We start from the raw sequence: 8,185 nt of genomic DNA, 5'->3' as shown, positions 1-8,185 counted from the left end.
ATGTGAAGGCCTATCAAGTCGACAGTCATCGTGAAATGGGTTCTGCCGAATTTTATGAAATGCGACACATATCCAGGAGTAGGTGTCGAAGAGGTTCATACCGAATGACCCAAGTTCGCATAAATGGCAGTCATTGAAATTGTAACTAGTGACGCGCACCAAGTGACTTAAATTGACGTCAAAGAAGAGGCTCGTTGAAGAGTGCACATACCCAGAGGTACCTAATCAGTGACTCAAGTTTGACGCATGGTTGGTTTTTAACGCGGTTTTCCCATCACAACAACTTCTTGTTCTCTGTCTATTTGACTATGAAGTGCCTAGTGACCGAAGTTGACGAGAAAGAGATCCAGCGTGGACATCCATAGAGACATAGAGACACACCGCAAACTATGTGAGGCTTCCAAAAGTGCTTATAGCAATCAAATATTCCAACGGCACCCCACTGACTATTATTGTCGACATTGGCGCGATAATATGCAGGCAATGTATCTACATGCTGCATTGCTGAAGACACCTGTTTTTGCCATCTGTGGTGGTCAGTCTGCGATTTACAATGTATCGGGTATATCCGACGTACAATGTCTCCGCGAGCTTCCTGTTTGTTATGACACTCGCTTGTCAGCTTCGGGGATGACCATGATGGCGTGACGAAGGCCACATCATGACGACGCAGGAAACGACTAAAGAATGACGAAGAAGAAATGATGTCGATGGCAACGGCGAAGGGGGAATGATGACGAAGACATGACGACAATGAGATAACGATAGTATCACGACGATAGCGTCAAAACTACGACATGATAACAATACGATGAGAACGTTGGTGTGACGACCACGGTCTTACGAGTATCGGCTGACGAAGCAGCAATAACTGCAATGGAACGAAGACGATCGCATCAGGTTGGAACTGTGAGTACGAGTGCGTGGCGACGACTTTCCGCTGCAACAGATTTATCATACCTTCCTTCTAAATGTTCTCCAGATGTAATTATTTTTCAGTCAGCTTGGCGTGTTGCTGCTCAGGCATTTCATATAAAAAAAATCACAGCATATCCACGGGGTGAATGATGATGAGTGGGCGAAGCTCCGGAGGGAATCATCGGATCTCCCGCTTAAGGGGACGCTAGCACAAACGCGTTAGAAACGTGCAGTACTCTCTAGTAAGGGGGAGCGGCCACAGCGTCTTACGCAGCCATTTACACATGCCGGAACGTGCACCGCGTTTGCCGACGCCATCACATGACTGCTGAGAGAGTATACCCCCCGTATTCATAAACGCTCCTCGACTTGACTTGCCACCGCTTTGGGCAGCGCGTTCGAAACGCGTTGAAGGTAAGGCGGAGAGGCCACAGCGTCTTACACCAGCTTCTTACACGGGCCGTAACGCAGCTAGCACAAACGCGTTAGAAACGCGGCCTTTCGTTAATGTTGGGTATTTATTGCCATCGTGGTGCGTGTGTCTATGTGCGCTTCGTGGCGTAGTGGGCTAGCGCCGCGCGTTCGGAAGCGAGGGGTCCCTGGTTTGATTCCGCGCTACGGACACAACTTCGGAATTTTTTTTCTCATTTTTCTCCGACTGGTTACGCACTACTACTACGACGACGGGGACGGAACGGGTGCCGCTATAAGGAGCTTCGCTCCTAAAAATCGGATGTTTCCGACTGGATCGCTTTTCCCGATGCGGTGGTTTAGCTTTCTTTGTGTCAGCAAAGATTTGCCATAAAGGTACGATAGCACATCAGATAATGTCACCAGATTTTGAAACGTTAGTATTCGATATAACAATTCCTGATTGCAAGCCATTTTCTATAATGAACACGTACTTCCACTTGGAGTGCAAGGAAACTTGTTATCTCGATACTTCTATTGCTTACAGTCAGAGGAATGTCATACTAGTAGGCGTTTTCATTCTCATCATGTATCTTGGTGTTTCCTGCAGTGCTGTGTTTCTGTAATGGTTTGTTCACAAAGCTACAGTAAAGAATAATTTTGAGGTGACAAAAAAATGTCAAGTGGAGTAATCGCTTGTATTTGGAAATAAAAATTATACTTTACGCAGGTTCTTCTGCACACCAATTCAAGCTTTCATTAATAGTGAAGTCCTCCGATTTTAAGCAAGAGCATGCCATACATCTCACAAGGGTTGTTTATTGGATATTTTAATGGTACTTCAGTACACACAGTCTAAGAACACTGGAATGTGTTGCTTGAGTGACAGCTCGCAGGGCACCTGAAAAAGTAAAGCGAATTTTTTTCACTCATCCAATAGGCAATAGCAGTTTGCTTACATTCACACAGGTTAGAATGCTTCAGCATTCAGGACACATGTGATACTGAACATATTTTATTAAGAATGAGTGGTTTCCTGCAAACGTACGAAACTATTTACCTAGCAGGATTTAATTACAATATTACAACACCACCTAAGCTAACTAGCTACTTACAATATAATAGCTACTGACTCTTCTATGTGCAATGAGAAGGCCGGATTGCTGATTTTCTATGAATATGTTCAATGTTCTTATTTTTCTTCGCCTTCCCGACTTCACAACCATATTTCAGGCAGAATTATATGCGATTCTATTAGCATTACGAAAGCTTCCCCAAAATGACTCATTAGCTGTTATAGTGACCGACTCGCTGTCTGTATGCACAGCACTTACTGCATCTTCAAATTTCGCACTTCAATTACTGCACGTAAATTTCGCGATATCGCAAGAAACTGCGAAATCCATTCCAACATCGTCTCCTGAATACCACTATCTTTGTTTCCCGTGGAATTGGTGTCCTTGAAAGCAATTTGAAGTTTCCTTTACAAAATTGAGATGCCGCATACCGCCTCTAAATCTTTACTTAGACAGGTCTGGTCTCGCTGTGTGCCCTCCATGTTCCTTTTGCAATGCAGCTGAATCTGTGGTGCATTCTTTTTTTCGCTCGTGCCGCCGATCTTTAGGACAGAGAAAACTCTTAGAAATTTTTTCGACCACTTGGCCTTTCGCTAACTTCGCTTACTATTATTTCTTTTGGGACGACTTCACTGGGATTAAGACACAGGGATGCTTTCCTAGCAGTTTACAATTTTATTAGACACACAGAAAAGTACCTTGCTGAATTTCATAAATTATCAATTAATCCTATTATTACACTTCTGTATGGTAAAACATTTTTTCTCAAAATTCTTAACTGTATTTATTCTAATTTCTAAATTATATTTCTTTATCCCACGCTGTTCTATGCTAATTTAGATTCTGTTTTAATTCTAATTAACATGCTTCAAACCACCTGCTTCTTGGCCAATCCGCGGAAGTGGGTATGATCCAATATTAAGACATCAGAAGAAAGCAACATTGAAAGTTAGCACTAGTCGGAATCACCATTCTCTCTTGTTCTTGGTTCAGTCCAACCACACTTGTTTTTCTGATGATGAGGAGCACATTTGCTCTGATGAAACGATTTTTTATTCCTTAGATTCGTTGACAAATGTTTCTGATGTTTTTCTTTCAGTACTAGTATCTTTCTTTTAATTCTATCTGACCCTTGGCCTATCCTTCATCCTGGTATTAGGCTCGTACCACAATGAAGGATCGGCCAAGGTTCAGATGGAATTAAAGGGAGGGTATTATGAGCCATTATCAGAGTGAAAAACATGCGATACTCGACGAAGAAGCTTAGTGGGTGTGCGGCAAGAGGGAGGACCACCATCTTCTTCATCAGTCAACGTTATCATCATTCCCCTCACCGCCATCAGCTCGCGACCTCGAGGCAGCGGGGCCAAAGACGTCTCCTGTCGGCATGGTGTGGACGGGCGACGTCTCGGACGCCGCCGAGTGCTCCGAGCTGTTCGCGCGGCGCATAGCCCTCCTGAGACCGGTGCGGTGCGAACCCACGATCAACGAGGACGACGAGCGGTACGAACCGACTCCTCGAGAGGTCGAACTAACGGAACGCGTCTGCCTGCAAGACTGCTTGGTGGCGCTGGCAACCGCCCGGCTGCGCCGTCATCTGTGCGTCTCCGTCATCAAGGCCGAGGGACCTCAACGCGTCCTAATACTCGGCGAGCGTATCGGCGAAGACGACGACTTCTTCGGCTTCCTGCAGATACTTCTCCCCGCCGACGTGCGCGTCGTCAGGCGTCCCACGTCCTGTTGGTCGAGGGCTATGTTCGAAGGCGTGCGTCTCGTGGAACCGGACGTCTTCGTGGAGTTCGTGTCCAGGGGTCTGCGACCTTCCAGCGACATGTTCGGGGTCGTGATCCTGCTGGACTTTCAGCATTACCTGGAGCCGGAACACCCATATCGCAAGATAGTCACCGTGATTCAAAACTGTCGGGAAGAAGAACGACAAGTGTCGTCGGATTGCAGGATGCGGCTACTCGCCCTCGTCAGTAAGTTGGACGTCTCCAGTCTCGATTCTCTCGAGTCAAAGCTCAAAGTGCTGAGGACGCCCATGAAGCTGACTTGTTGCCTCGGAACGACGGGCAGGCCACACTCGAAGGAAAGGGAAATACAGGTGGGTCATCACATTTCACTTGTCTGCCTTCGTTAAAAAAAAGGTTTCGTTTGAAACAAACTAGTTTATTAGATGAACTACAAAACAATGTAATGATCGTTGAATCGACCGCACGTAACAGGGAACGCTATGCCACCTTGACGATTCTTCCTGGCTCTCCGATGCCAGCCGAAACCCTTGAATCGAGGGTTTATCCAGAATTTAGATTTTTAGGAAGTGTTGCCAGAACGCGGAGGGGTGAGGGGGGGGGGGGCGGTGTATCCGAAGTTATTGGTTATATCTTTTTTGAGCGAAGGACTGGGAGGGGAGGTTCAAGAGGTTAGTGCTCTCCTTACCACGTTGTTTTATGCAATTAAGGCAGAAATCTTTTTTCGGGAAATAGTGACGGGAAAGCAGCTAATTAGCAGAAGTGCACTAATTAACCTTTTAAGCAAGCATAATAAACCACATGTTACAAAGTAGTTCATCCTTGTGAGTGCATGTCGAGCTGATCTTGTTGCAGAAAAAATACTACAACAAAGGTGGAGACAGGCGGGCACGGACAGGCAGGCACGAACGAACGCTGTATAGAAGGCCAAAATGTCTGTCTGGTGTTGCGGAAATTCAATACTATATTTAAACACCCATGGCATTCTGTCACCACGTTTGAAAATTGCAAAAACATAAGGGACAGCGTTTAGAGATTTCATTTGAGTGCACAAAGTTTATTCTTCTTTTCTATGCAGAACAAAGTGAAGCAAGTTCTGAATCTACAAGTCTTGATAGAACAAAGTGCAGACGTTTTCAAAACCAAGTACAATATGATTTTGCACGAGAAAAGAAAACTAAGCACAACAGGTACTGCGCAGCCATACCTTAAACAACACAACGAAAATACAACTAAGAACAGAAAATTTATATGCACATTATGTCCGCTACAATCCGGTACATGCAATATCGAAAGAAACTACTAGTCCAACCGTGGCTCCCACATTCACGAAATAATAATAATAACAATAATAAAAACGGGGACTACACAAACCACACAGTTTCACCGTGTCGCCTCGATCGTGCCTGCAATACCCGACGTGGTTTCTTGGCCCACATCATGTAGGCTCGATCCACGAACTGCAAATATTCCTCGTTTCTTCGTCTGTTGCGTTCCTAATAATGGGGATACCTGGAACTTCGATAGAAATTTTCATCAGCGCATCGACATGGGCCGGCGTCATGCGACATCTGTCTGATGTTAACATCCTGTTCATGGTGGAAAAGCTTCTTTCAACCGCAGCCGTTCCTACGGGAAGAAGCAGTATGTTCATTGCAGCTGATGACAAAGCAGGGAACGTTGGTTATCTCTCGACCTCGAATGCAAGCATTAGAAGCGCCTTGCTGTGAAGCCAGCTCTCCAGGATACCGTCAATAAATCAAATTCTCGATCCCCATGTCATCCTTTGATGTTCCGCACAATTCAGAGATACCTTTAAAATCGGGATTCTCTTGCTTTGAATCTCCTGCCACGTAGCGTCCACCTCCTTAAAGAGTGAAGATTTCTTAAAGCGATTACCACAGTGCATGGGATTAGTGTAATTTTTTCCAGGATTAGTATATGTCTGTATCGAGGGGAGGGGGGAGGGGGGGGTTGGGCTGGAATAAATTTTGGTGGGGTGTCGTGATCCTCCTCGAGGGATGTTGGGCGGGTGTGTATAAAGCCCTGCCTTGAGTCCGCCAAAAACGCAGCAGTTTATTTTTACTTGTATACTCGGTGATAACCTAAAATTCCACGGTACTAGCTCGTCCACGAGACCGTATACCGCATCCGCACTGCTAAACGTATTTGCGAATAGGAGAGAACATTGAAAGAAGCTCGCTTACGCCAGCCATGAAGCCGCGGAAATCAGCGAGCGTAATTGGCTGGCGCGTCTATACAAATTAACTCTGAGTTCGACAGTGGCACGTCTATTACTGCATTCGTCGAAGTTCACCGACTTATAGAAGATGAGTAAAAGGGAAACAAATCATAAATTCTTTTCGAGATGGTGGCTGCTCGCAGCTGCATAAACGTCTTTCTTTGTACCAGCCCCTGAGGCCGTATTCTCGGCTGATAATCTTCGGGCATACTTTCACTTTTAAGTTCCTTGACGTCTATCGCGATGGGGAGCAAAATGAACCTTTCTTTGCCGTGACCTTTGTCGATGTTTGTTGCTGCTTACTGCTGGCTGCTGTCTTGAACGATAGGTCACGGAATGTCGGGCCCGAGCTATCCCCACCCATCATGTACGAATGGCTATAATCTGGAGCTCTCGGTTCAAGACAGTACCACATTTAAACGACTCATTTTATGGCACAAGAGTAGCTGTCATATCCTGGCGGTCTCCCTCCCAGTAAGTGACCATGCACACTGCTGCTATAGCTTCAGTGAACAGCATGACACGGCACATAACGAAGCCTGTAAGCTCGATAAGCACAGCAAATGCTCTTTTTAGCACTCTCACGCTTCTTGTGCACTCTCTGTATGGTGCACAGTGTTCATGTGCGCGGCACGGCTGCTTAATTTGCAACTCAGACAAAGAGCGCCTTCTGTCCAGGTGCGCAAACTTCATTTGGACCGCCGGACCTTGGACCCAACTGGAACCGCTCCCTTCTTCGACGCCGACGAGGTCAACGAACTCGGCAAGACCCTGCGGGACCACGGCTTGCTGGCGATGCACTTCCAAGCCGAGAAGATAGTCGCCGCCAGACCGAGACCCGTTCCACGCGATTTCTTCTCCCAATGCCGTTCGCAACTCGCCGCGCTCAAGACCACCGCAGTCCTGGAGTGCTGCCGCGGGAGGACGCTCGCCCTGGTGACGTCGACGCGGTCGCTGCGTGACCTGAAGGAACACATCCGGAGAGACGGTTCCGTGCCACTCGTCGAAAAGCAGGTCCCCGTCAACGTGGCGCCGGAGTCAGTCGGTCGTCCTGGTGGCCACGACGGGCGACCTGCCGACGCTGTCCCGTCACAGGTGGGGAGCCGTCGTGCTTTGCGACCTGCCTTTCGGCGTCTCGTTCGACGCGCTGCTCGAGAGGGCCTCCAACGTAGTGGCCCTCGCGGCGGACCACGAGTGGAGGACCTGGAAGGAAACCCTGCAGCTGCACGATGACTTGGAGGTTCTTCTGCAGCGTGTCAATGAGTGAACGCGCATGAAAACGGGACGAGCAGATTAAACGACCAACGGCTGCATCATTGGACGGGTAGCCACATTACTTGCTTCGCCTATACGCATGCTTCAAAAAAAGATACGTGCTCAAATTACGATATATGCATCCACGTGAATACACGCGAAGAATGATCGCGTTTTTAATAAATACAAACGAACGAATCGATACCTACAAGAAAAACAAATATATTGATAAGAAAAGAGATTTCCGAAATAAAATTGTGTCTCGTTCAAATGCATATTCAACGATGTACCAGTGTGTTTTGGAGGGACTGACTGAAAAACTGCATGACGTTCTTGTTTTGGGCTGGCCAGTGGCCGAGACAATGGGGCTTTTGCTGTGCACATTGTTGTGTATGCAGCGAAAATACAAAACTTCTTTATTTGGTCGCCATCAAAGTAGGTGTTTTATTCGCGAAAAATCCTTCAGAGTTTGGCAGGTTTTTTTTTCATTTATTTATTTATTTAAGGCATGAACGACGCGTTCGGAAATCTGG

The 8,185-nt window shown here is 46.7% G+C and overlaps 1 protein-coding gene across 1 annotated transcript; it reads left to right on the top strand.

Annotated features, from left to right (window-relative positions):
* The first annotated feature begins 3,792 nt into the window (after window positions 1–3,792).
* Window positions 3,793–7,816, top strand: LOC119454046 (uncharacterized). Its single transcript, XM_037716058.2, has 2 exons — window positions 3,793–4,509; window positions 7,077–7,816. The coding sequence occupies exons 1-2, from the start codon at window positions 3,793–3,795 to the stop codon at window positions 7,629–7,631; spliced, it is 1,272 nt and encodes a 423-aa protein (XP_037571986.2). The 3' UTR covers window positions 7,632–7,816.
* The last annotated feature ends 369 nt before the right edge of the window (window positions 7,817–8,185 follow it).

The sequence above is a fragment of the Dermacentor silvarum genome, chromosome 5 (assembly GCF_013339745.2).
Source record: "Dermacentor silvarum isolate Dsil-2018 chromosome 5, BIME_Dsil_1.4, whole genome shotgun sequence".
Lineage (NCBI taxonomy): Eukaryota > Metazoa > Arthropoda > Arachnida > Ixodida > Ixodidae > Dermacentor > Dermacentor silvarum.
Note: the sequence above shows the minus strand (reverse complement) of the source record. Positions and strands in the feature narration are given on the sequence as shown.